The 27097-nt window shown below is 38.8% G+C and overlaps 1 protein-coding gene across 3 annotated transcripts in view; it reads right to left on the bottom strand.

Annotated features, from left to right (window-relative positions):
• Positions 1 to 1067: 1067 nt before the first annotated feature.
• EPRS1 (glutamyl-prolyl-tRNA synthetase 1) overlaps positions 1068 to 27097 on the bottom strand; it is a 72238-nt gene continuing 46208 nt past the window's right edge. For all 3 annotated transcript variants that reach the window (XM_019465650.2, XM_019465651.2, XM_019465652.2), the window contains 14 exons: positions 23022 to 23255; positions 21722 to 21984; positions 19583 to 19634; positions 18470 to 18679; positions 17995 to 18067; positions 16411 to 16490; positions 16076 to 16177; positions 14874 to 15029; positions 14193 to 14390; positions 13542 to 13715; positions 8770 to 8930; positions 6319 to 6397; positions 1529 to 1593; positions 1068 to 1431 (listed from right to left, as the gene is read on the bottom strand). In XM_019465650.2, the coding sequence (XP_019321195.2) occupies positions 1281 to 1431; positions 1529 to 1593; positions 6319 to 6397; positions 8770 to 8930; positions 13542 to 13715; positions 14193 to 14390; positions 14874 to 15029; positions 16076 to 16177; positions 16411 to 16490; positions 17995 to 18067; positions 18470 to 18679; positions 19583 to 19634; positions 21722 to 21984; positions 23022 to 23255 (1998 nt within the window). In that variant the 3' untranslated portion in view covers positions 1068 to 1280. The remainder of the gene's footprint in view (positions 1432 to 1528; positions 1594 to 6318; positions 6398 to 8769; positions 8931 to 13541; positions 13716 to 14192; positions 14391 to 14873; positions 15030 to 16075; positions 16178 to 16410; positions 16491 to 17994; positions 18068 to 18469; positions 18680 to 19582; positions 19635 to 21721; positions 21985 to 23021; positions 23256 to 27097) is intronic.

Raw genomic sequence — 27097 nt, 5'->3', positions numbered from 1 at the left:
GGGGCCCGCCTGAGACAAAACTCCGGAGGCCAGTGTAAGTAACTGATGTCAGAGGTTAACAGACATGAGGCAGTAGAGGCATCTGCGAAAGGGGAGACCCAGGAGACACGAGTGGGAATGGCGGGATGTTGTGCTGGCCAAATGAACACAGCAGACGGTGTGTTGGAGAGGCTAAGATGACTCCGGTTCTGGTTTAGGTTACCAGGTACATTTTGGAAATGTGAAGCCCTTTAGCAGGAAATACTATAGGAAGAGCAGGTCTGGGAGTGGACGGTGAAACGAGGGTTTTGGGACAAATAGCCTGAAAATATGATGGGAACATTCGAGAGGCCTGAGGATGCAGTTGGAATAAGGTCTAGAGCTCAGACCTAGAGAACGAATGTTGGCTGGAGTCATCCTGTTCGTGTTCTCTGAAACCATGGGATTAGAGGAGGTAGACTAGGCAGCACCAGAAAAGGTCCAGGTACAGAAGTTTAGCCTAGGAATGCCTAGGGAAGAACGAAGAAGAAGAATCAGAGTGGGAGGCCAAGTCATAGGAGTAATTTAGTAAAAAAAAGAAATGTTTTATAGCAGCAGAAACGCAGCAGAGTGATATGGGAAGACAAGAAACTGAGACGTTAGCTTGGGTCAGAAGTGGCATTAGGGGTCGCAGGGAAAATGGCGGTGGGGCGGAGGCAGGGCGGGCGCAGACAGGTGCAAAACAAACAGCGGAAGTGAGGGGGTTATGCCTCCTTCAGAAACCATGGCCTGTTGGTGAAGACCCCACAGAAACCAGCAGTAACGAGAGGGAGGAAGAAGCTCACGGGAAAGGTATGGGGTTTCTTTGGTTTTCGGTCCATTTGTGGTTTTGTTTTGTCTTCTAAACAGAAAGATTTAGGACAATTTTAGATTCAGGAGAAGGAGTGTAGGAAGAGAAGGACTTCAACATACAAGAAACGAGAGGACTGCTCGTTCGAGGTCTGAAACATGAGGGAGACTGGGTTCCCAATTTTCTTCATCTCTTTGTAAGGACGTCCTGTGGTACATAAATCATGTATTTCAGAAATAAATGAATACATAAAACAGTATTAATTCATGATATTTATTACTGGGGTTGTTTACAGAAAAGCCTTTTTCCCACTGTTAATTTAGGCCTAAGAAGAAGGGGTCTGTGTCTCATGTGACCTCCTATTAGAACTTTTATTTTAAAAAATCATAAAACTGTCTATATCTGGGAAGATATTAATATCAATTTTTTTAAAAAGTAGGGAGGGTTGGAGATAGGAGTTTTGCTTTATCCCTTAGTAACTACGACCAAACAAGGTATAGAACTTGGCAGGGTTCTTGCCACAGACGCATCTGGCTCCCGGCTGCAGCTCACAGAGCGGTGTGAAGGGGATGCAAAGGCTTTTAGCTCCCATGGATGGAGCCCCAGGTTCAAGATCTTGATCTCTGAAATTAAAAACAAATTAAGAATTCCACTCATTTATGCTCTAAATTCCCATTCTTTTTCACTGCAATGCTCACAAGTTCTGTTAACTACATTTACCTAGCAGTGGTCTTTTTGATCCAGTCTTCACAGTCAATTTCCCCACAGAATGGAATCTGAGCAATCTAATAGAAAAGAAAAAATATTCTGGGTTTAGAATTCCCTTCCGTAAAAGGAATACCTGAGTTGAAGCAAAAAGGACACGTCTCCCATGGTAGCTGTTTCAGGCCACGGTACCTTTCCAAACCTGCAAGAAACTCTGCTCAGAGGTGTAAGGGATGGGAAAATGTTTTTGTCCCTCTATCCAAAACCCATACACCGTAAAGCAACACGACAAAACATCTTTGCCATACACGTCAGTGTCCAAATAAACTGGCTACAACACAGTGCCTGAAGAGAGGAAAGGAAGGATCGGTAGATCTGAGCCCAGCCTCTCACTGTACTGCTCTCATTTCACATCCGGACACTACCCGCTCTGCCTAGGTGACCAGCTGCAAGTAGGACAGAGGAGAGATGACGAATAATAAACTGATTTTTAAACTGCCGTTAACGATAACAATGAACAATCAGGTAAACCTCGCTTTATGCCATAATGCGATAGGCAAGTGAATCACTTTTAAAGTCCAAGGGTACTCAAAGTCAAAAATAATTTGTATCAGAAAAAAATAACTTCTCAAATTTTCTTTTCTAGATCATACAGAATAACGGGCAGAATCAAGAGAGCTGGGATTTTACCCTAATTTTGAAATTCATTGCATATTTGAAACTCTCTAGCTCTGAATCTTCTTTTGTAAAATGCGTGTTGGACTAGACAAGAATTAAGAGTTCTCTCAGCTGTAAACCCTAAACTTTTCATAGCATGTCTACTTCAAAGTGAGGTTTGTATGCAAGAACAATTATGTAACAATCCTACAGAAAGTTCCTGGAGATCAAGATTAGCAGCGGGGAGATCAAAGATGGGGACAATCCCCAGACATTAGTTTAAAAACAGAAAGTTATCCAGCTCCCTCATCAACTTTTTTTTTAATGTTTATTTTTGAGACAGAGACAGAGACAGAGACAGAGAGAGAGACAGAGGGAGCGTGTGTGTGTGTGACCAGGGGAGGGGCAGAGAGAGAGTAGGGGACAGAGGATCTGAAGAGGGCTCTGCAATAACAGCAATGAGCCCAAGCTCAATGCAGGGCTTGAACTCACGAACCGCGAGATTATGACCTGAGCCAAAGTCGGACACTCAACCAACTGAGCCACCGAGGCGCACCCCCTCATCAATTTCTGATCAACTACTTTGAGCCACACATTCCATACTCAAATCATGACCCTCTTGCAAACCCCTTATAAGGCACTGGGAATTTAGTTAAACATACTTTAAAAGGTTTCTCTAAGAAGTAAAGTGAAAGTAACAGTAGGAAATTATAAAAAGAACAAGTAATTCATCAGGTGAACATTCTGCAGGATAAGGAATAGTTAGTTATCTGTCTCTTATTCAACAAAATGTGTTAGCCTAATTCCCAAAATTGATCAACTGTTATTTTGATAATCTGCCTTAAGACAATAAAGAAGTGATAACTTGCTAGGAAAATCCCGGCAGGGTAGTGGGGGGGTGGGAGGGAATGAGTGGGTGAAGAGAAGGTGTAAGGAATGGTATTAGTAAGAATTTTGAAACATTTTAATAAAAATTGTTTATGCGATGAAAGTGGAAGCAAAATAAACTTAGATATATAAGGGCTGAAATAACCCAAAGTTACCCCCCTGTATTGAAATTTGGTAAATCATTAGCATTTGTACAAACAGAAAGCATGAAAAGAATGTACATTCATAAAAGTATTGTTTAAAATTCATTACAAAAAACAGAATGGGAGGAAAACTTGGAACCACTGTCACTGTGCAATGATAAAAATATTAAGACTTAATTACAAAGAGGGTCTTTGGATTATAAATTTAAATTTGGTCTCTTAGAAAATTTTGCTTTTATTTTTAACCCACAACACAACTATATTTTCATTACTTTAACAAATTCTACAGTAAGTGGTCTTATTTTCTTTTTCCCTAAGAAAAAATTACTGAGCCTTGAGAAGGGATTTCTAAAATAATTTTTAAAATTTAAAAATGCCATAGTATGGAAAAATTCAACTGAAGTTATTTAAACCCATAAATGGTAATTTTGTAAAAATGCATGTTTTAATTCTTTGTAGCTTCAAAGTAAAGTGTAGGTGGTAAGACGTGAAATTTCTATTTATGCATATAATTCATTAATATGAAAGGAAAATATATATTTTTAGCCTATTTGTTCAACCACAGAAAAGTTTTTAACTTTTATTTTTTATTATTTCTATATGCTTTAAAAAGATACAATTTTCCACAATGTATAATATCTTGAATTCTGAAGCAGAAAATGTTAATGACAAGAAATAGCAATACTCAAAAATCATAGTGATCAACAGATTAGTAACATACATCAAGACTAAAAAAATTATACATAAATAACATTTGTTTTTCATTTAATTATACTTTTGAAAAAATTTACTGAAGTTCTATAAATCAGATCTAATTTTTTTTTCATTTATACCAACAAAGAGTAGAAAATCAAACTTTCACCTACATGCAAGTTCCAAAGATCCCTTTCTCCTTCTCCCCACCTAGTAAATACAGTTTTATTTACAAGAGCCTCAAAGGTTGCTTGACGGTCAGTCAACACACAGAAGGTGACCAACATGAGGGGAGGTGGGGGACAGAACTGGCTACTGATACAAGAAACAAAATCTAATCTCCACGTGCTCTTTGGACATACAACTGACATCCCACTTTGTGCTTTAGAATAGATGTTGAAATCTCTAATCTGATATTAGAATAAAAGATATGACTCTACTGATATCTGCTGAGATTCCTTTCTTTGAAAGCAATGGATTAACTGATAAGTTACTCTATTGATTTATTAACTCTTACATAATGTCTTTACCAGACTGGACTGCAAAAGTGACTACTATATTTCCATAATAAATGAAACATTATTATTATTTTTTTAAGTTTATTTTAAGAGAAACAGAGAGAGAGAGAGAAAGCAAGCAGGAGAGGGACAGAGAGAATCCCAAGCAGGTCCTGTACTCTCAGAGCAGAGCCCGACGCTGGGCTCAATCTCACAAACTGTAAGATCATGACCTGAGCTGAAACCAAGAGTCAGATGCTTAACCAACTGAGCCACCCACCCATGCACCCCAATAAAGGCAATTTTAAAAATTCAGTAATTAATGGAATAAAAATAAAATCATAAATAAATTACAGTGAAAGAAAAAATAAACATTGAATCTTTAGCCTTCTATCGGAAGTATGTAGTCTGAGGGGCTCCTGGGTGGCTCAGTTGGTTAAGCGTCCGACTTCGGCTCAGGTCATGATCTCACAGCTTATGAGTTCGAGCCCCGCATTGGGCTCTGTGCTGGCAGCTCAGAGCCTAGAGCCTGCTTTGGATTCTGTGTTTCCCTCTCTCTGCCCTTTCCCCAGCTCTCTTTCTCTCAAAAATAAACAAACATTAAAAAAAAATTTTTTTTTAATTAAAAAAAAGAAGTACATAATCTGAACCAAGTGACAACTTCCAGAAACCAGAAAGGTGGAAGATCACAAAGGCAATAAACCAAGAATAATAGAAACCTACTGAAGAATTATGGATCTGAAGGGGATTTTAAGATTATCTATCTTGTACTCATTTACAGATTAGTAAACTGAGAGCCAGAGAGATTAACACATTGTCCCAGCTCATGCAATAAAAGACATATTAAGAGGTTATGACCTGGGGCGCCTGGGTGACTCAGTTGGTTAAGTGTCCCACTCGATTTTGGCTCAGGGCATGACCTCACCATTTGTGAGTTCGAGCCCTGCATCAGGGTCTGCGCTGACAGCGCAAAGACTGCTTGGGTTTCTCTCTCACCCTGTCTCTCTGTCCCTCCCCTGCTCTTGCTCTCTCTAAAAATAAATAAACTTAAAAAAAATAATACATAAGAACAAAAATATACAGAAGAAAGTGCATTAAACTTAGTCAAAATGACATCTAAATTTTAGGAACAAGTTTGCCTCTGTAGAGCTCGGGGTAATTCATTTAGACTCTGGCCCATGGTTTTCTCATTTATAACCTGAGAACACAGGATTGGTTGTAAAATCAAGCATGAATACCAGAATATTAAAGTTCACAAGTGATTCATTGCAATAATTAATAATTGTGCGAATCAGGACACCTCTTTTCTTTGAAAATTAGAGAAGTTTCAGCTAGGAACATCTGCATACTCACAACACATAAAACTGATAAAATTCGAAAGAACCACTATGTACCCACCTGATTAGAAAGACCTATGTTTTATAAAGGAGCGTGAAGTACCCATTCATTTTGAAAAATAGGCTTAGACATGAGCAATATTTTCCCCCTTATTATTCAGAAAAGCTCAATCAATTAAGATCAGGGAATTGAAAATTTTGACATGGATTTTTAACCTTATTTTAGGAATATGCACATTATATTTCAATATTACATTATGTTAACGCTTACTTCAGGAACTTAATTCAAGATGAAAAACACCTTCAGCAATTAAAACATTAAGGGTCATACAGAATGAATGCTGTTTAGCCAGTATTTAAAGTGAGAGAAAAAGTTTTTACATAATCAGTTCACAGTGTTATCCAGAAATGATATAATGCTGTAATGCTTTAGGAAAGCCAATGGAAAACAGGATAAAATGTGGAGGAATATATAATCCTGTTGCGTGACTGGCCTTATAAAAGGGATTAATATCATGCATAAATTCAGTGAGTCTTAAAATACCATTACTGAAATATTTTATATTCAAAACTTTCCAGAAGTCTCTTACCTTCCCAGAATCTAGCATCTTCTGAAAGTCTTCCATTGTATTAGCCACGACCATATGAGTCTTAAGGTCTTCAGAAGCCCTATCAAAACATAATTGAAAAAGAATATATTTTTTCTTACTAATATGACAAAGTTTTCTTTAAAAAATAAGCATAATCTAACAAAAGAGCAATTACCTGGAAGTGAGAACATCTCAATTTGAATCTCCACTTTGTCACTAACAGCAACACGCAGTAAGTCTCAGTCAACTCATCATTGTATTACCATTAACACTAAATGAAAGGGGAATTTCCCAAGCATACAACAGGTAATACTTTTTTTTTTTTTTAAGTTTGATTTATTTAAGTCACTTCAACATGGGGCTTGAACTCATGACCCTGAGATCAAGTCACAGGCTCTCCCACTGAGCCAGCCAGGTGCTCTAATTACTTTTGTTACTGCCATTAAATCTCTACTAACCAACATTCTATTCCTGTCTATACCACTACCATCTATGAGAGTCTGTATCATTTTTTAAACCTCTTTGGTCTTTGTTTTCCCTTCCACAAAACTGGAAAAACACTCAAGTAATCTAACTACCATATAGGATTATTGTAAGAATCGAACACAAAGGCATGAGCATGTTTTAAAAAAGGAAAAACAATAAATACACAATATTCGAGCAGTTATCGTATACTACGTAACTCCCTTATAAGAACTTCTAAACTACATTTAGAAATGGAAATAAGTATTTATTCTCTTCCACATTCAAAGCCACACAATACATGAGGACCACTCATGGGTGGTGACAAAGAAAGAGAAAGCATATGCTTCTTTTCTGACTCTCAGGTCTAAGACCATGTGAATTCTGTGCCAGTGCCTGCTAGCTCTCCACCAAATCCCCTCCTGTGGACTTCTTCATATTGAGATAAGCTTATGTGAGTAAGTTACAGCCAATGAGATCGAGAAAAACGAATACACGCTTCCCAGGCTTCAGACTTAGGTGGGAAAAAAGTGCACCTTTATGCAACCTACATTGTTAACAAATTTACTGAATAAAAATGCCAATGAAAAAAACTGCTTTTTACCCACTAAAGCAGTTTTCCAACCACTCGTGTGCATCTGAAATCACACAGAGAACACTTTAATACTACAGACAACCAGAATCTATCTTAAAACCTGTGAGGCTCAGGTATCTTTCTGTTCCCAAAGTTCCCAGGTGACTCTGAAGAGAATCCCTAGAAAAGAACCACTGTCCTAAATACATTACTTTCTTACTTACTTTTTAATGTTTTATTTATTTTTGAGTGAGAGAGTGCATGTGCTCAAGTGGACGGGCAGAGAGAGACTGGGACAGAGGATCTGAGGCGGGCTCTGCACCGACATCAGAGTCCTATGCGGGGCTCGAACTCACAAACCGTGAGATCATAACCCAAGTCAAAGTCAGACACTTAACCAACTGAGTCCCCCAGGCACCCCCAAATGCACAGCAGCATTAAATGGCAGCAACAGAGACGGGCAGCCTTCTGATCTTTCACCTCTGACAGTATTACCTGTTCTGAGTTCAGATGGACTTCAAATGCACTATTCATTAGCTGGTTAAGTAAATCCTTGAAGTCAAGAGACTCATTATCATTCCATTTTAGGGCAAGCAAGCCCAGAGGAATGAAACCACTTGCCCAAAAACGTAAGCAAGCACCAATGCCACAGCTAAAATTAGTTCTTTCCTTAAATGCATGATTTATGGGAGCCTAATGAGTCCGGCACAAGGCATCAGAAGATACAGGAATAAACACGATGCAGGCACTACCTTCCCCCAAACTGAACCTCCATCCCCAGGGGCAGTGGGCCTTTCTCTCTGCCTCGGGTGGGTAGGAGAGAAAATATGGTGCCACACACACACACCAATCTTCTAGTGCCTCTGACTTGAAACCCCTGATTCTAGAAGACCCCTCTCCACAGGTCAGGGCAGCCCTGAAGCTTCCTCTCATCCCGGACCTACAATCTCAACTGAAAGGTTCTTAGCCTTGGCCACAGGTCATCACCACGTGGGGAGCTTTTAATACTACAGCTGCCAGGCTCACTCTAGACCTACTAAATTAATATTTCTAGGGAGGGTTCTAGGCACTGGTATTTTTTAAAGCTCCCTGGCTGCTGCTAATGTCTACCCACACAGGTGACAATCAGTGCCTTAATCCCCCAAATTCATATGTCATAAAAGCCTGCATCTAAAGTTAACCCCAATTAGTCCATGGGACAGAGAGGCCACTGCTGCAAACCTATTAAGCAGAAAGCTCTTGGAAAAATCGTCATGCTACCAGTCAAAAACACAAAGAGAAACGTAAATGAAGAACCATGGGAGCTCAGAGGGAAAGATGGCTTCCAGTTGGGGCGCTCAAAAAATCCCTCAGTAAGTTCTCAAAAGCTGAACAGGATTTCAAGATCAGAGACAAAAGCAATTCTAAGGACTAACTTTGTAAAAAGGTTCACATGGATGTCTTCCAAAACAGCTTGAAGTTTAGTCTCAGCCTCATTATCAGCAAATGTCAGCTTTTCTCCAGTATCTCGTCTGACAGCTACAAACTGACGGCTCTTCATATCACGTGGCCCAACTTCAAGTCTGATCGGAACTCCCTAGAAAACAAAAAAGACAGTTAAAATGATACATGCATGTCTCCACTCGAAGATAAAGAATTATTTCATGGCTTTATCTACCATAAATCATAAAAACCCCGAAATCAAAGGCATTAACAAATAAAGGCAGCAGGCAATATTCCTAAGATACTAAGGTGATCTCCAATAAGAACGTATGAACCTAAGAAAAGATGTAGTGCCCAAGTGGTTTTGAGCTAATAAAGTGTTTAATGGAGAAACAGGAGGGTAGTGCTGTCTAGATCAGTATTCTTGACTCTTCTCAAATGACAGCACGCACAGAAAGTTACATTTGTGTGGCACGAGCTGGTAAACAGAGGCGGCTTCTTGAACCTAAGGCCACCAAACCATTGATTAGCATACCTTGGCACATCTGCGACTCTTATGGGGCACGATGGTGTACTCTGGTTGGTCTCAGGTCTGGACACTCTACTGTGCAGCAGAATCTCTGAAGGCTTGTTAAAGCAGAGACTGCAAATTCTCTGCCCCCCAGAATTTCTTATTACACTAGGCCCAGGAATGGGGCCTAAAGATTCATATTTCTCACAAGTTCTCAAGTGATGCTGGCACTGCTGGTCCTGGGGCTACACTCTGGGAACTACTCCCCTATTCAATACCTTTGGATTTTACAAAGACGCTGAAGGACTAAATGCAACTTTAAGCCTGTGAATGTTCAACCCTCATGAATGCTCCAGGAGGGGATTAAGGCTCAGGGAAACCTTATTTTTAGGGTAGAGTACCTTACCTGATAAACAGTAGGGGTTTTTTTCAAACTGTTGTTTTTTTGTTTTTTTGTTTTTTTTGAGTAAATGAGCTCTAAAACTAATTTGGGGTTTTCAAATTTAAGTTAGGCAACCTCTACATATACAGTTTTGCTGACAGTAGTCCTCCAAATCAAAGCCACAGGAAAATTTTAAATGTTATTCTAGAAAAAATGATTTACCTTTAGAGAAGCCTTGTTTTATAAAATAATGAACACCATCAAATTGTTGTATACTAAGTATGACATTATTTCATTGTATTCCTTTATTTACCCAATGTACATGCATGTGTAACAGTGTTGAGTGTAATGAGATTTACAAGAGGGATAAAAAACAGATCCTGTCCTCCAGGAGCTTCCCATTTGCCAGGCAAATAAGGCACGCATACAGACAGTAAGTACAGAAAATCAGAAGTGGGAGACCACCCTCAGCTGGAAGAGAGAAGAACGTTACTACAGAAGGCAAAAATTAATGAGGGATTTCATCAAAACTGAGGAACATTCTATGAAATAACTGACCTATATTTACAAAAATGCCCATTTCATGAATGGCAAAGAAAGGCTGATGAACTACTCCTGATGAAAGGAAACTAAAATGACACTGACAACTAACAGCAATAGATGGATCCTATACTGGACAAGGAGAGCCGTGGCAGCCCAGGGCAGGGCGTCAGAGCCTGAGTGGGGCGAGAGGGCCTGAGAAGAGCCTGGCATGGAGTGACACCACCCTTGTGGGATGGGAAGGGCATTCACGTGGGGAGTGGGTGGCAAAGGCAGAGAGAGACTGGTTGCATACAGAGGGGCTGATCAAATAAATCAAGGTATTAAGGATAACTGGAGCTAGGTGTTTCACTGTCAGAGAAGGGAGTGAAAACCTGGAATGGGAGAAAACTAGAATGAGTCCTGTTTTTTTACTGGAATTGAAAGTATTAATGTGAACTCCCAGTTATCAAATTACATAGATATAGAAACACAGACGTAAATTTGTGTGTGTGTGTGTGTGCGTGTGAGCGTGCACATCCCCAGTCTGCAGCCCCGTCTACTGAGCAGGTCTGGAAAGAGGGACAGCTCAAAAGTGATGAGTGCGTCCAGCACGAAATACCATCTCTGCTCAGAGAACCAGGGCTTCTGTGAGATACGACTAATTCTAGTACCAGACAGCAAGGAAATGCTCAAAAGTCAGCTTTAAGGGATTTTATGAGTCGTATCAAAGATACTTTGAGCCTCAAAATAATGACTGTACTAGATTATAATCCACTGAATGACATGAGAAACCATGGCTCCACAAAAATATTTTTTTAAAAACAAAAATATGTATTATTTGATTAAAAGGTGAATGTGGAATGTGCTGTGTCAAGATCGTGATAATCAAAGAAAAGCCTAAGGCATTATTCCAGAGTAAAAAAGACTAACAAGATGTGATAACTACATGTAGCTCAGTTTTGAACCAGATCCTTCTGCTATGAAAGATACTAGGGGACAACTCAGAAAATTCGATGGGGTTCAAAAACTCACTGGTAATGGATCAATGTTAACTCTCCAATTTTGTGTTCATAGAGTGAAGAGGCATCAGGCTAGAATCTTACTTTCAACTGGTTCAGGAAGGAAAAATTAATTTTTTGTACTATACATGCTTGCCACAAAATTGAGGCTGTCTGGGGTGCCTGGGTGGCTCAGTTGGTTAAGCGTCTGACTTCGGCTCAGGGCATGATCTCACGGTTCGTAGGTTCGAGCCCCGCGGCGTCGAGCTCTGTGCTGACAGCTCAGAACCTAGAGCCTGCTTCGGATTCTGTGTCTCCCTCTCTCTCTGGCCCTCCCCTGCCCGTGCTCTGTTGTTCTCTCTCTCTCTCTCAAAAATAAATTAAAACATTACAAAACACATTAAAAAAATTTATGATTGTTTCATGATAGCAAATTTTACAACCGAGGTGGAAGAAATAGCACAAGCAAAGACATAAAGGTGGAAAAGAGACTGTCTGAGAACAGAGACAAGGATGTATGAAAGGAGGTTAACAAGAAATAACAGCTAGAAAGATAATCTGAGGCCAAACCATAGCAGAGGCATAGGTTTTGTTGATAGTTTTTTCTAAGTAACAAGTTACGAATTTACTCATAAAAGGCTGTTTGCTTGTTTTTCTTTTCAATAGCAACACAACATGATCCAACACAGTAAAAGGAAAAGTACTGAATTCACTCACATTATTTTCCCCCTTTCTATTTTCCTACTACAGGAAGAGGTATTAAGGAAGTTGTGGGGGGTCGCAGGGTCTGGTCTCACCACCAAACCGTACCCCCAGTTATTCAACTGAGTCTCACAGTACATATCCCGCACCACCCCCACCGCCTCTCTATATAAAATTAATTACTACCAAATGAGTATGAATCTAGATCTTTCAAAATACTTTCTTTTCTCAGGAATCCTAGGACTAAATGGAGATTAAAATGGCATTAAAAAGTGCCATCAATACTTTTCACTAACTGGAGAACTCTCTTGGTGTGCCTTAGTTTTCGGAATCATGTTTGGAACACAGGGGCTTTGTTTTCTTTCCTGAGAACTGTAGACAAGGAAGCTGTGGGGGAGCCAACTCCTACTAAGAGGTCCCCTTCACGGTACAGGTTCAGCAGGATATGAAAAAGAAGAGTGACGGGGACAAAGTCAAGTCGGTTCTAAGAGAAGAAGGGAGAACAAAGGGGAACAACACAGAAGGGAGAAGGGAATACGGATGCCTTTTTTTCCCCTTTCAATCCAGCCAGCAGCAGAGTAAGTTTCTCCTGTAAGTACTCATGGGCTCAGACGAGCTGCCACCAGAATCACACAACAGTTACTTCTAAGTAAGCAAAAAACACTGCAGGTAAAGGCAAGTCATGCAGAGAAAACATTTATCTTTAAAGTCTTCATTAAACGTAGGAGAGTAAGTAAAGGAAAAAGCATTTTACACAGAAGGGAAGCAGAATGAATATAACTACTAAGTTTTAGCACAGAAGATTTACCTTAGGGGCCAGTTAAAATAAAGTGGGCCGTTAATAGCAATTTGGGGAACCCTATGTGTGTTCACACCGAATAATCCCCCTCCTGCTGAGCTTCCACACTTGGGACCAGCTTGCAGCTGCAGTGTCACTACTCTTCTTGCATGTTTCCTGGATTGTAAGTTTATAAATTCTTGACTCCTCACTGCTAAATCTAATATGATTCCCTTGTTAAATAAAGCATATGAAATCAAGTTAAATCCCAGAAGTTTACAAACTGGAATTAACAGTATAGATTATTCTACTAATGACAATGTGCAATAAATGAAATTCATCTTAAAACATTAAGCCAGAATTTAGCCTTGAATATACAAAATAAAAACCAACAAATTGGTGTTGAAAAACAATGTGGTGTGAAAAACCAAATACGATGATAATCTCTCATGTTTTACAATGTCAGCTAGGTGATAACCATGCACCGTTATTCTGACAGTCTTACTGTTTAAATAGCTTAAATATTTAAATAGCTTATTATTATATGAATTCTTGGTGTAAACATTTTTGTATAACAGTCTTAAGTTTATTAATCATATAGAAGGTCTTTAAGATCATTTTTATTCTAACGATAAAAATAAGCTTCCACAGAAAAAATTTTAAATTTAGAAAATATGTAAGCTTTAGGTATCCCTCGCTGTAACAAAGATCTGGACTTTGTCTAAGTGAAGTTTAAGTGAAGAAGAAAAAAAACAACTATCCAAACAGAGAAATGTAATGAGAAGCCTTATGTCTCACAAAAGCATATGCATAAAGAAGCTCTAACTCCAAACTGGGAGTGTGGAAGGGAAAGATACAACTGAAGAATTTACCTTGAGCTCCCAGTGGTTGAACTTCCAACCTGGAGAATAGTTATCTCGCAAATCAACTCTAACTCGAATATTAACACTCAGTAACCGCCTTCGATAATCATTGCATTTCGCAAGCAGAGCATCTCGGTCTTCTTCAGAAAGTGCATTTGTAATGCCACAAGGAATAACCACCACCTAGAACCAGCACAATGTCACAAATTTATACAAAGAAACAGTGTACAAAGGTAATGAAGTCTTACCGCTGCGGGACACCCAGATGTCAAAACCAACTAGGGACTATAAATTTTAACACGGATCAACTTATGTGATTTCTCATCTCCACTGAACGTGTAGCACTCAGCTGCATTACTTTTCTATGCTAAATGCATTTTTACTTGACCTACTACATTTCATTAAACCTATTGTAAGTCATTTCAAAAAATGATTTCTAAAAGAGTTTTACGTAAAAAGCAGCTAAAAATTATGAGCAAAAAAAACAATAACAGAAATGATACACGTAGTTACACAATACTAACAGATCATACTCTATGTTGTTTCTATATTAGCAAAATCTACCTGAATGATACTCAGAAAATCACCCTTTCAAATTTCCTTTAGTAAACAGGGCTTGTATTTTATAAAAGGAATGATAAGCAGAAATATTTTCCTTACCTGAACACAAGCTACACGGGGTGGTAATACTAAGCCCATGTTGTCCCCATGAACCATGGTCATAACACCAATAGTGCGAGTTGTCAGGCCCCAGGAGTTCTGATAGGCAAACTGCTTCTCTCCTGGTGTCTTTGGATCTTCAAAAATAATTTCAAACATTTTGGAAAAATTCTGCCCTAAATGATGTGATGTTGCTCCCTAAAAATAGAAATATAAGCTTTAATTTTAATAACCCCAATCATGCCTCTGAAAATGATTTCTATAAGATCACACACTCAAAATGACACTAGATATATAAACTTAGCTTCTTTGATTTTTTTATATTAAGTAAATTCTTAAAGCATAAATGATACAACAAAGAGACTAGGATTAGTCAAAAAAACACTACAGAAGTGTATTTGCTGGGAGCAGTCCCTTTCATAGGATTAATTTCAACTACAAAGGCTAAAAAAGAATCCGTGCTTTGGTAATTCAGGATACAAGCCTTTGCTTAACTAAGTGACCTCAGAGATTTAGAGAAGAATGGGACAGAGAAGCCTGAAATTATATGGTCTAGGAGGCACACGAAATGTACTGATTTGTTTGAAAATGGTCTACTTCTCTGACGACCTGCAGTCTGTTGGATGTGCCCAGAGGCTATGCTCATAGTCCCTATGAACCGTTTGTGCACTTTGCTGATACCTGGATGGCTCTTCCACTAGCAGATATAAATGCTTCTACGGTAGTTGTATAGTCTCCTCCTGCAAATTTTTCTTTTTCAGTCTTTCTGCCTTTTACAACAGGAATTGCCAGGAGCTCTTCATACACCTGAGCATATAAGTCAAGTATCTGCAAGACCTGTAACAACATTTTAAATGTGAAAGCGATCAAAATTCATGGTGTATTTATCTCTTAAAGGTCTATAAAACTGTACTATTTAAAACTAAATGTGGTGGAACAAGCATCTCAAACAATAAATACCTTTTTTTTTTATGGGAAGGCTAAAGCAGCTAGTGTGTATTTATTATGGGAAAACATTCAACCAAGTAGGGTAAAAGAAACTGAATAATTTTTTTAAATGTTCATAAGTTTAGAATACAAGAAAAATAGGGGCACTGGGTGGCTTAAGCTTCCAACTTCAGCTCAGGTCATGATCTCACAGTTCGTGGGTTCGAGCCCCGCGTCGGGCTCTGTGCTGACAGCTCAGACCCTGGAGCCTGCTTCAGATTTGGGTCTCTGTCTCTCTCTCTGACCCTCTCCTGTTCATGCTCTGTCTGTCTGTCTGTCTGTCTCTCTCTCAAAAATAAACATAAATTTTTAAAAATTAAAAAAAAATAAAAAGAAACATTTATGAAAGATATAAAAATATATAGTAACCAGGGTGAAAATCTTCTGAAGAATAATTAATTTCACCCCTGGGATTATAATTTCCTCTATACATGGAAGTCCGAAAAAACTTTCATTTGAAAATATAAGGGCTGCCTGAGTGGCTAGCCGGTCAAGCATCTGACTCTGGATTTCCACTGAGGTCATGATCTTGCACATCGTGAGATCAAGCCCCACGTTGGGCTCCATGTGACAGCACCGACCCTCCTTGGGATTCTCTCTCTCTCCCTCTCTCTTTGGCGCTCCCCCACTCGTGTTCTCTAAATAAATAAGTAAATAACTTGCTTTTTTTTTTCTTTTAACAAGTAATACATAAATTTTAAGTAACAAAACAATTATACCAGTAAATTATCTTTTAAAGTTATTTTGAGATCAGATTATATTTCAACTTGTATTTATTTGTTGAATGATTTCTATACAAATAGACAGCACTGTATTACTTACAGCTGGGGGAAAAAAAAAGCACAGCCTGGACAAAGAAATGGAACATAATTAATATGGAAGATAACTTTTTATACCTCTTCTGCTGCTTCTTCAAATGTAGCAAATGCACTGTGCCCTTCCTGCCAAAGGAATTCGCGAGTACGTAGGAAAGGTTGAGGATGTTTGAACTCCCAACGCTGGAAGAGGCAGGAATATAATTTCACCATTATGGAGAGCATTTCAATTTTTATTAACAATTTCATGTGGTAAGTAATCAGAAATCATAATTGTAATCCATAACTGTAATAAAAAAATACTTCCATTCTCCCAATCCCTTGAATATAAAAATCAGGAGAAACAAAATGTGCTTTAAAAAAAAATGAGTAAGAATAAGAATGAAAGAACAGAAGAAGAAAGAGTGTGTACCTACCACGACATTACACCACTGATTGAGCCTGATGGGCAGGTCTCTGTGTGACTGCACCCATTTTGCATACGCAGGATACATTACTGAAAAGATACAGGCAAATACAGGCAGAGTTAATCACTGAAGATTTTGTTTCTCTTTGAAGGCTGCTAACAGTTACACCAACAACATAATTACCAGAAATTAAAATGATGTTTGTGTAAATGTGTATCTGACGTATGTAATGGTAAGTAAAAGGTATTGTTATATTTTGCATAAAGCGGATTAGTCAAGAAAATCTATCTAAACTTGACCTTATTTTATGTTCTTTTTACATTGGGATTTACATTTGACATTAAATTTGACTGCTTTTCAGCTGTTTTATTTTCAAAAACACTAAGCGAAGATCTTAGAGTATATATCATGTTCTATGTCATGTTCTTTGCATCATTATACTGTTCAATTCTCATTCAATCCACAAAGTAGATACTTGAATCTCATCATTAAAGATGCAGAATCTGAGCATAGAGAAGTTAAATAACTTGCTGAATCCTGCAAGTTAGATTTTATCTATTTAGAGTAAACCTATTCAATGCATCTATCCAAAGTATGGAAGCTCTTATCATGAACTGCTAATTTAAGGGAAGGTGTCGGTCTTATTATAGGTACTCACGACTACCTATAATTACTAAAATAAAACTCTGCCTATCTGAAAACAGTTGGGGTCATAATTTCAATAATGCATCCTTATATTATACAAGAGTTATCCCTAGAAGTATGAAATAAAGAGCAAACAATCCCTCATTCTAAAGATGGATAATCACTTCGCAAAACACTGACGAGCCCCAAAACTCAAAACCTCCAAGTGGCACTCCTACTCACTACATGTAACTTTAGAAAAACCACTCAACCTCAGAGACCTCTTTTTACCTCCACAACTGAGACAACAGCTGCCTCCACCTCTCCCACTCACTACTTTAAGAATAACACACCATGGAAATGAAGTCACTTAGGAACCTATAAAAACCTATACAAATATGAATGTCGTGTTAAAATGACTAAAAATTCCTAAGAAAATATGGCATAAAACATTAGTGCTTGCAAATTTATTATCAATTCCAAGAGAGGCGCATGGGTGACTCAGTCGGTTAAGTGTCGGACTCTTGATTTTGGCTCAGGTCATGACCTCATGGTTCGTGGGTTCAGGTCCCATGTTGGGCTCCGGACTGACAGTGAGGACCCTGCTTGGGATTCTCTCTCCCTCTCTCTCTGCCCCTCCCCTGCTCGTACTCTCTCTCAAAATAAATAAATAAACATTAAAAAAATATTCCAAGAATCAAATTCTTGGCAAGTTCTGAAAAGTTACAGCATCAAATAAAAAATGATTAGTGTTTTTTATTTTAAAAAAACCACCTTCGTCCTAATGACTATTGCACACAGAATAAAATTCTACGCAACTTCAGTATACATTCACCTTTATCAACATTCGTTCAACTCTGTACCGTCAACAAGAATTCTAAATATCACAGAACAGACACGAAGACTCGACTCTAGAAGCCACCTCTAGTGTCCCAGTGAGTGCCCTCCTGCTCCAAGGCCCGTCCTCACCTGTTTCGCTAGTAGGACGAACGGCAATTGGTTCTGCCAACTCTGTTTTGCCAGATCGTGTAACCCAAGCAACCTAAGAAGAGAAAATCATTTTCCACACATTTTTTAAACAGCAGTTTAGCTCTACTTCAATTATTGCAGGCAAATCTCTACTTCAATTTTTGCTAGAGAAATTAAGGCAAGTTAAAATAATTGCCGCTGTTCATGGTAAGAAAAGTAGACACTTACTGTCCTTATAAATGTTTAGCAAAAAGTAAGAGCCAGTTAATGTAACAAACAGAACTGTAACTTGCCCTGAAGACAGAAATATATATATATATATATATATATATATATACACTTTTAAAAATGGCTGTGTATTTATCTAAACTGGTTGTTGTAACTTGTCATTTAAATTACCATTCAAGTGTGAACTGAAAATACACTTTCGAGTTGATGAGAAAACTGTAAAAATAAATAAAGCAAGCTGACTTACCTCAGGGGCAAAGTCAGCAACATGAGTCTTCTCTTTCTCTAATGCACCTTGAGACACAAACATGGGGAAATAGCAGTTTTCAACACCAAGTTTCTTGATCTCAGCATCAAAAAAGTCCTTGATGGATTCCCAAATGGAATATGCCCAGGGACGGAGAATATAGCAGCCACTTACATCATAGTATTCAATCATTTCTGACTTTGTGATGACCTTTTTAAAAGAAAAATACAGTCTGTGAAGCCTAAATTAAACCAAAATTACACTACAAGTGCCAAGTGAATGATAACCAAGCTTCAAATCTGAAGGCTTCCACTGTTACTGTGCCCGTAAAATGGACTTTCCTCGGCTGAGAAACACCAAGCCCTAAACTCTTAAGATCTGAATTCCAATCTTGCTTCTCCTGTTTACTGTCTTTGTGACTTTGGATTAATCCCTTTACCTCACCATTAAAAAATAACAACAGGGGCGCCTGGGTGGCTCCGTCGGTTAGGCATCCCACTTCGGTTCGGGTCATAATCTCGCAGTTCGTGAGTTCGAGCCCCGCGTCGGGTCCTGTGCTGACGGATCGGAGCCTGGAGCCTGCTTCTGCTTCTGTGTCTCCCTCTCTCTCTCTGCCCCTAACCCACTCGCATTCTGTCTCTGTCTCTCTCAAAAATAAATAACATTAAAAAAATTTTTTTTTTAAAGCCTAAGTGCCCCATGGGGCACCTGGGTGGCTCAGTCAGTTAAGCATCCAACCTCAGCTTAGGTCATGATCTCACAGTTTGTGAGTTCAAGCCCTGCCTCGGGCTCTGTGCTGACAGCTCAGAGTCTAGAGCCTGCTTCGGAATCTGTGTCTCCCTCTCTCTCTGTTCCTCCCCCACTCACACTCTGTCTCTCAAAAATGAATAAACGTTAAAAAAAAATGAACAACCTTGAATAATGACTATCTCATAGGGCTACTTCTCAATTCAATGCTTTATGTGAACATGCTTTGAAAACTGGGACACGTTAAAGGACTATACTATATATTACTAACAACATTACACATTATTACTTTGAACGTTAGAACCTAAATACAACGTAGTCTTTGAGAAACTGAAAACATAAAAATCAACTGAATAAAATACTCACTTGAGAATACCAATCTGCAAGATTTTCTTCTTTTTTTGCCTCAAGGCCCAACCTGCAGGCATGAAAAATAAAATATGAATCCCTTCGTTCATCAATTGCTTGTAGGTTGAATGAAAATAAGCCTCAAAACAGATTAGTTTCTCTTCAGTATGAGTTATTTCCATATTTATCTCTCTTGTACATTCATTCCCAAAATAAAGTTTTTAACCTAGAAAACAATTTCACCATCTCTTAAAGGTGGTAAGGTACTGTCCACAAAGAACTAGGAAAGTCAAGCCCAAGAACAGCTATGATTTTAATGCAGACATCTCTTTTACAAAGTCCTTTATAATTTATAAGGCAATGTATCTGTAATAAAGAATCTACTTACATGGGATTCTCTCACTAAAAAGAAGAATCTTTGACCAACCTCAATCCAGAAAAAAAATTATAATTAGCAAGATCAGTGTCCCACTGAAAGTAACATACAAAAAGTATAAAACCAATAGCTGCCTGTGTATAAATAAGCTTTACATGGTCTACAATTTTTTTTTTTTTTTTTTTTTAAGAGACAGAGCACATGAGTGGGGGAGAGAGGCAGAGGGAGACAGACTCTTAAGCAGGCTCCCAGCTCAGCATGGAGCCTGACACGAGGCTCAATCCCAAGGCCCTGGGATCATGACGTAGCAGAAATCAAAGAGTCGGACACTCAATGGACAGAGCCACCCAGGTGTCCCTACAAATTTTTTTTAATTGCAGTAAATAAAAGTTGCAGGGGTGTCTGGGTGGCTCAGTTGGTTAAGCATCTGACTTCAGCTCAGGTCATGATCTCGCAGTTTATGGGTTTGAGCCCCGAGTCAGGCTCTGTGCTGACAGCTCAGAGCCTGGAGCCTGCTTTGGATTCTGTGTCTGCCTCTCTCTCTACCCCTCCCCTGCTCATGCTGTCTCTGTCTCTCAAAAATAAATCAATGTTTAAAAAAAAAAAAAACAAGTTGCACAGACAGATGCTTCTAAAATAAGTTAGATCTGCGATTAAAAAAAAAACAAAAAAACAAAAAAAAAAACTATTCCAGATGAGAATCCTTTTCTTGGAACATCAGTAATTATTCAAGCACTGTGGCTTATGATCCACATAGGAAAATTCACCCATTAGTTACGTTTTAGAGTTACCAACAAAGCATACTGGTTAAAATCTTAATGTATTTATATCTGACTTCTCCTGCTATTTCACTTTTGACACAGCTCAACAAGATGCCTACATGAAACCTGACCCTTTCACAAAGAGGTAAAAGGTGAGAGATTCTGTTCTCTCTTCTATTATTTTATAATCTATAAATCTGACCACCCAGTCAAAAGGCAAGAAAAACCACCGTTATATTCTGTTTAAGGAGATACTGCATGTATGATGTGAGAACTAAGAGGCAGAATTTTAAAATCAGCTAAACAAATCTAAAACCAAAAGACCTCACAATAGCAGTTGCTAATGGCAGCTTTCTCCTCTTATTAAGCCATGAAAGGAAGCTGGCACAAAGTTCACTCTAATTTTGCCATGGGGATTACAGACAGGGGCATCACATTATTCCTACGAACTGGAACGTACTGAAACACCACCTATGCCACTGTTTTGTCTTTAAAACACCTTCGTTTCGTATTTAACCAACCAAATTTAAAATCCTATTGAGAATGATGTTGTCATTCCATAAAAGATTTTCATTCAAAAAATTTGCTTAAGGTAAAAAGCAATGACTACTGTCAGGCTACCAATTGTGTTAAAAGGGAGGAAAAAAGGATTGTTTACATATATTTGTTTTTACTGTGTGACCAAACGAACACCTGTCAGTGGTTACAGAAGAGACCAGCTGTGGTTACCAACTCGTTATGGCCGTAGGAGAAACCGGGAAGAAAGGACAAAAAGTGTAAGAGTGAGACTTCACTGAGCTTTTTACATTCTGAGATTCCTGAACCAAGCAAACGAATCTGTTGCCTATTGAAATAAACAGAAGATCGACAACAGCTGTCTGCCGGCACTATACTTCCAGCGTTCTCCAACCTCATGGGACAGTTAAACGAAGCAAAATTTGGTTTTTAAAAAAGCCATTTAAGAGCTGAATTCATTCAGAGCCTTGCTTCGCTCCTACTGAAGCTGCCACGCTTTGTTACCTGGTCTGTCTCTTGGGCCCTTGCCCTTCTCCTGCTCCACTTGATGACAGTCCACTTCCTCGGTTTTTTAAGGAGTCTTTCTTTGGGCCATCACTTTGTTTCTGAGGTTTATTCTGCTTTTCAGATTTATTTTCTTTTTCTTTCTTTCTCTTATCTTTGTCCTCAGCCCCAGTGGCAGAGACAGGCTTATACTCCACTCCTGTCAGAGATCTGTACTGTGCCTTCAGCCGAAGGAGTTCTTGGACAGCCGTATCTACCTGCTCCTTCAGTTTAACAAAAGAGGAAGAGAGAAGATAATATTTAATTCAAATCACTGACTAAGCACCCATCTCCGAAGCTTCAAAAGCAGATTTGAAAACACAAGTAAAGGTAGAGGGGAATAGGGTAGGGGTGGCGAACATTAAATATGCTAACTACTGAGAACAAAAAAATATGATAAACAGGAACAGAATTATGCAAAAGAGGGACTGAAAAACAGTATTATAACTGCACTATCCGAACGGCAGTCACCAGCCACACGCGGCTATTTAAATGTGAAGTAAATAAAATTTGAAACTCAGTTCTTCAGTCACAACAGCCGTATTTCAAGTCTTCAATGGCGACACACGGCCAGCGACTGCTGTACTGGACAGAGCTGCTACACAACACGCCCGCCATCAGAGAAAGTTCTGTAAGAAAGCACTAGTATGTAACAAGCACTCCACTGCAATTTAAGTCAGGAGCCATTAAACTATACATGTTGAGCATTTCACAATCATAAAAATAACAGTAATCAAGTTTCTGTACTACTGGTTAAACTTCAAAACCTGTAATGACTTACTGTTTCCCACTCACAAATCTGTACCCAAAAAATCCTACTCCTAGGAAGTGAATATAATTAGCACAAATTACACCAGAGCTCAAAATAAATAAAACCTGCCATTTGAGACTGATTCAGCTTTAGGAGATGGAGTAAAACAAAGAGCAGACATCAAGGGCCTACAATGAGCCAGGCACTGCTAGAGTCTAGGGCCCCATTCTCCAGGATCTCACAACCTAGAGAGAAACGGACAATTGAACCAACAGCTAAAATACACAGGGTTTAAATACTATGCCAGAGAAAGGCAGAGTCTTATATAAGAGACTGTCCAGTCAAATCTAGTTGGGGAGAGAAATGGTCAGCGAAGGCTTCTCAACTACACAGAATTGAGAACTGAAATACGTGAGCAGAACTTAGATTTGATGGGCCAGAAAGTGTTTTGGGCAAAGAAAATAGCCTGTAATGTAAAAAACAAAAATACAAACTAAATATCCCACGAACCTTAGAAGCTTTTTCAGCTTTAAGTTTTCGAACTACTTCTCCTTGAAAAGCTACTTTGTCAAAAAGAACTTTGGCTTCTGGTGTTTCTGGACCCCTAGGCTCGGAGCTGTTGGTCGCACTTGAGTCTGAACTTTGAGATAATGGGGGCTGACCAGGAATGTACTCCTTCCCAGTTTTTTCCTTGTACTGAGCTTTCAGGGAGAGTAAGCATTCTACAGCTTCATTTACTTTAGCCTGAAATGAAAGACAAAAAACAATTATTTGAAACTTTGTGAAATATCTGAAAATTTCAATGATTATTAAAAATCTTTTGTTCTGTCAAAGTATTCCTATAAATAATCACGGAGAAACCCAAGCAACAAAGGAGCTCAATCATAAAATAACAGATCAAAGCTAAAAAAAAATGTTGAAAACATAAATCAAATTATAATCCTCTATACAAGTCATAAAAGTAAACACACATACACATATAGTACCATAATTTCTCATTTTACACATGTAAACAGACAAATAAATAATAGAATATCCAAGCAAACTGGCAGTGTCCAAGCCCTGGGTCTATAAGTAGTGGAGTCAGCATTTACAAAATCAGAACAAAGATCAGCTCAACGGCTTTGCTATACAAACCTTATTTTCATTAGCCTAGTAAACAAACACTAAATACAGCATTAAAACAAACAAACCAGCTCGGGCCCAAGTAAAGAACAGTTACATTATTCTTTTAAAAATTTATAATACAATGGGAAGGTGTGCTGAGGTTTTAATTAGACATTAACCTATATACATCATCCTCTGATACTTCAACATAATCAGAATGAAAAAGAATGAAACACTCAGCCCAACTGAGACACTTGTGATGACGGCAGAGGACAACACAGGCAAAGGGCCCAAGCTGGACGCCTTACCTGAACGGTAGTACTGTCTAAACACAGACCAAGATACCACTGAAAAGGCAAGGCATCAATCAATCAGAGAGAAAAAGGGCCTCTAAATTACCCTATCCAGGGGCGCCTGGGTGGCTCAGTCGGTTGAGCGGCCGACTTTGGCTCAGGTCACGATCTCGCGGTCCGTCAGTTCGAGCCCCGCGTCGGGCTCTGTGCTGACAGCTCGGAGCCTGGAGCCTGTTTCGGATTCTGTGTCTCCCTCTCTCTGACCCTCCCCACTTCATGCTCTGTCTCTCTCTGTCTCAAAAATAAATAAACGTTAAAAAAAAAAAAAAAAAATTACCCTATCCAAGCTTCACGGCTACATTATGACAATGCTCCAGACAGCTAAAAGCAACACAACAGAAACCAGGAAGACTACCACAACTGGGGTCAAAAGCGTACAGGAAGCACCGGGACACCTTTAAAGAATTTGCATCTATGAATCAACAAGTGACATTTCCTCGTCACTTATGATACAACGTTTTGGTACTGAAGTAGAGTCTGTCACACCAGGTACCACACAGAAGGAGTAAACAGAAGAGGAGAAATCACACAAAGAGAAGCCGGCAGCTTGCCTGATTTGTACCCCTGACCTGTCTCTTGCTTACATTCTGTCTTTAGAATTAAAAGCATTTTGGGGGCACCTGGGTGGCTCGGTCAGTTAAGCGTCTGACTTTTGGTTTGGGCTCAGGTCATGATCTGACAGTTCACGAGTTTGTGCCCCATGTTGGGCTCCACACTGGTGATGGAGAGCCCGCTTGGGATTCTCCTTCTTTCCCTCTCTCTCTGCTCATGATCTCTCTCAAAATAAATAAATAAACTTAAAACTAAAAAAAAAAGAGTTAAAAGCATTTTCACAGCAGAATCTACCTGTCCATAAGAAGTAAGACACACTTAGTGATAAAAGAAGCAAGAAAAAGAAACTTCCATCAGCTAAAAGAAAGAAAATGGGAAAAAAGTTAAGGGACTTTCCTGCAACCACTTCTACAAAAAGAGGCCTTTGAAAGAAGTTCCAATCTACACCATAAGCAAGTACTGACCAGAGTCTGAAGTCAAATGGCACACACTTCATGAAGAAAAAAAAAAAACCTTGTTGGGCAAGATTACAATTCAAAATATTATAAAGAAGAAAATTCTAACGTGTCCATCACTTCATTATTATAGGATATTCTAAAAATAGACTAAATTATATATACTTATATCCCCTCCAACTGAGAAATGGAATACTGTGGGTAACCAAGTTTTCTATTCAGGTTATTTTTCAAAACAACGAAATTATACCACTCCCTATGCAGTTTTATCTGATGACTTAGAAGGTATCTAAAGATTCTTGAATTAGAATTATCAATATAAAAAAATTAGCACTATCATTTGATGGCCTATTTATTTACTGCGTACTAGACGTTATGCTTAGTGCTTTACGTGGATCATTTTATTTCTCGAAATAACCCTGACTCATTTTATACAAGTAGTAAAGCTTAGAAAGACTAAGCACCTTACCCAAAGTTACACACTAAGTGGCAGTGGAGCCAGGATTTCATCTAGGGTTTATTCTAGAGTCTGTGATCTTGACCCTCACAGTTTGCCAAGCATCACAGAAGGTATGAAACGATGATCTAAGTGTCCCGTTCACTCCTGCCATGCCACGAAAACGGCATTTTCAAAAGATATCTTTGATTCTACTTAATGATGACTCCTACAATGAGGAAAAAATATCTTTTAATATTCTAGTTTTCTGGAATAAGAGGCATTTACAAAGGGAAATTGGATGGTATTACTCCATACAAGAGTAAACAACAGAACCCTACTAAGCGTATGCTGATAAATTTTAAGTTCCTAGTAGACAAAGATCATTTAAAACTTTTTTTTTTTTAACGTTTATTTTTGAGAGAGAGAGAGACAGAGCATGAACAGGGGAGGGGCAGAGAGAGAGGGAGACACAGAATCGGAAGCAGGCTCCAGACTCCGAGCCATCAGCCCAGAGCCCGATGCAGGGCTCGAACTCACGGACCGCGAGATCGTGACCTGAGCTGAAGTCGGACGCCTAACCGACTGAGCCACCCAGGCGCCCCGACAAAGATCATTTTAAACTTATCTAACGTGTGCCAAATCAAACACGAAAAGTTTTCAGTAAATAATTGTTGATGCAGATGAATGAGAAAGGAACAGCCTACACACGAACACTTCTGTGGAAAGTTTAAGATGGGAATTGGAGGAAGTAAACATGATCTGCAGATGAGAGCTGACTCATAGGGCTGTGTGCAGATTGAGAAGTACCCAAACAGCCATGTGGGCAGCAGCTACTAGATGGAAACTTTCTAGAAAGTTCTAGAAAGAACTTTAGTAAGAAAAACCTAGAACTTTACCAATTTAAAATTTTAAGAACAGAACCTTTCGAAAGGGCCTGAGCACTTTAATTATCAGCGAAAACAGTTTTTTAAAAAAATGTTTTCCAATTCTATAATAAACATTCTCCCACTTTTTGTTCCTTTCTAACATAATTTGAGAGAACTACACCTGCACACATCAGTGATAATGACTCCGGAAGCAGATTCTCACTTGGTGGGGGGGGGACGGATGACAATCCAAAGCAGGAATCCTCCCAAGTTGAGGAGAGAAAGAAATGAAGCCGGTCTCATACAAAAAAGTCTGCTAGGAGATTTAGCGAACTAAAAGTTCACAGGTTTTCAAAGAAGGGTCTTTTTTTTCCTAAGTCAACTAATTAGAAACCTGTATTTAGCTTAAATAAATTTTATTTAAATCTACTTAAATTTATTTAAATCCCAACCTTGTAAGGAAATCCCAACCAGCCCAATTATGGAACCCCAATCCCAGGAGCCAGTCCAGCACAACAGAGGACCCAGACTAGAGTCAGGTTGGAACACCTGTTCTGCTGTTTCTCAGCTAATAGTTCATTTACCTAAATCACAATGTATCTGCTACTTTTCTCTGACACAAATCAGTCAATACAAACTCCTCAGATTTTCCTAGAAGATCCCTAAGCTGTAGCCAGTCTTGTGAAGTGTCTGGTCTCACAGACAAGATGGATAGGTTTTATACTTGTTTAGAGCAAAAGCAAGTTTGCATCAAGTACCAAATACAGATATAGCAGAAACCCACCACATACAAATCCTAAACAAGAAGCTCAAA

The sequence above is a fragment of the Panthera pardus genome, unplaced genomic scaffold, assembly GCF_024362965.1.
Source record: "Panthera pardus isolate Hobbes unplaced genomic scaffold, ASM2436296v1 HiC_scaffold_21, whole genome shotgun sequence".
Taxonomy (NCBI): Eukaryota; Metazoa; Chordata; class Mammalia; order Carnivora; family Felidae; genus Panthera; species Panthera pardus.
Note: the sequence above shows the minus strand (reverse complement) of the source record. Positions and strands in the feature narration are given on the sequence as shown.